General features: G+C 68.4%; 1 protein-coding gene across 2 annotated transcripts in view; it reads right to left on the bottom strand.

Moving 5' to 3' along the window:
* Positions 1-44: 44 nt before the first annotated feature.
* PDZD4 (PDZ domain containing 4) overlaps positions 45-1,716 on the bottom strand; it is a 4,912-nt gene continuing 3,240 nt past the window's right edge. For both annotated transcript variants that reach the window (XM_024755828.1, XM_024755827.1), the window contains exon 6: positions 45-1,716. This exon is cut by the window's right edge and continues 127 nt beyond it. In XM_024755828.1, the coding sequence (XP_024611596.1) occupies positions 221-1,716 (1,496 nt within the window). In that variant the 3' untranslated portion in view covers positions 45-220.

Below are 1,716 nucleotides of genomic sequence, written 5' to 3' on the forward strand. Positions count from 1 at the left end.
CCCAGGCCGGCTGTTGATGTGGTCTCCGTACTTGGGGAGAAGGAAGTCACCAATGGAGAGAAGCGTCCCTCGTCCTCCAGGGGCTTCCGTCTGGTAACAAAGTCGCACGCGCACTCACAGACACACGCTAGATCCTAAGGGAGAGCAGAAGACGGGGTCCCGGCGGGCTCAGTGGACCTGGGCCCGGGCGGAGGACCCGTGCCCTGGAGCACAGCTGGGCTCAGACAGTGGTGACAGAGAGCAGAGGGTTGTAGACGCGCTTCCCGTCGGCCGAGCGCGTGCCGTGGGCCAGCATCTCCTGGATGGTGATCCAGTTGTCCAGGATCTTCTTGCTCCGCTTCTTCATGGTTTTGCGGTGGCTCAGGGCGATGATGTTGAGATCGGCCTTGCTGTCGCCGCTCTGCTGCTCCCGCAGGCACTCCAGTCGGCTCTGCATCATGAACTCGCGCCGCTTCCGCTGCTCCCGGGCTCGGATCAGGTGCTGCTTCCGCTGCTCCTTGCTCCAGTAGCGGCCCATCTTCATCTCGCTCACCGCGTCGTCGTCGGTGGTCATGCCGCTGCGCTCCTCCCGGATCTTCAGGGCCCGGGCTTTTAGGAGGCGGTCCCGCACCGGTCGCTTGGCCACGTAGCGGGTCCCGTCGCTGCGCACCTTGACCTTCCACTCCATGCGGGGCGCGTCGGTGGCCGCCGCCGCCGCCCCACCCACCCGAGGGCCACCGGCCAAACTCAAGGGGCCGCGGCCCAGCTCTTCCAGACCGCGCGGCGGGGCCAGCTGCATGCAGCTGTGGTAGTGATCGCCCTCCTGGCCCTGGACGCGGTGGCGCCGCGACAGGTAAGGGCTGCCCTCGGGGCCCACGCGCTCCAGGGTCACCCCCGTCTTGGGGCCGCGGCGGACCCGCTCCCCCGAGTGCTGTCTCCGGCCCACCTCGGGATCCCGGGAGAGGGATCGGAAGTTGGCGGGACCCCCCTGCGGGGGGGCAGCCTTGGGGTGGGCGGCAACAGGGGATGCGGAGGGGGTCCGGTTCAGGTTGGAGTTGCCCCCGGCGGTTGCCCGCCTCAGGGGGCTCTCGGGCAGGGGTTCCGCCAGCAGCGGAGTGCTGCGGCAGCTCTCACCCGTGTTGTAGGCGCTGGTGCTGTCCTTGTCCGACTTCTCGGGCAGCTCGGAGATGTCAGACAGCTCGTGCTTCTTGGGCTCGCCGGCCCCCAGGTCGTAGAGGCTCTCCTCCTCCAGCAGCCAGGCCTTCATGCAGCGCTCCCGCAGCTGTTGCATCTTCTGCGCCCGCAGGATGTTGCGGCACTTGAACTCCAGGTGCCGCAGCTCCTCCTCCAGCACGGCCATCTCGTGGCCCACGCTCTCGTTGCGGTTGACATCCAGGGCACCGCTGCCGCCGGCGGCCCGGGGAAAGAGGAGGCCCAGGGGGTTGCCATTCTCCAGGTGGCACTTGATCTCCAGCAGCTCGCGGTAGCGCTCGTACTCCTCATCCGTGAGGCCCGGCACGTCGCCGCCACCCAGCCCTGCGCCCTCGGCCAGCAGGGAGTCCATGCTAAAGTGGAAGTCGCGGCTCTGCAGGGCGTCCCCTTGCAGGCCAAACTTGCGCAGGGGCCCGGGCGTGTTGGCGGTACTCAGGGGCTCGTCCCCCAGCAGGTCGTGCTCAGAGCTCTCCTCGTTGCGCGTGCTCTCATCCGTCCTGCCCACCCCGCTGTCCAGCTCCTGGC

Source organism: Neophocaena asiaeorientalis, unplaced genomic scaffold, assembly GCF_003031525.2.
Source record: "Neophocaena asiaeorientalis asiaeorientalis breed wild unplaced genomic scaffold, Neophocaena_asiaeorientalis_V1.1 scaffold1004, whole genome shotgun sequence".
Lineage (NCBI taxonomy): Eukaryota > Metazoa > Chordata > Mammalia > Artiodactyla > Phocoenidae > Neophocaena > Neophocaena asiaeorientalis.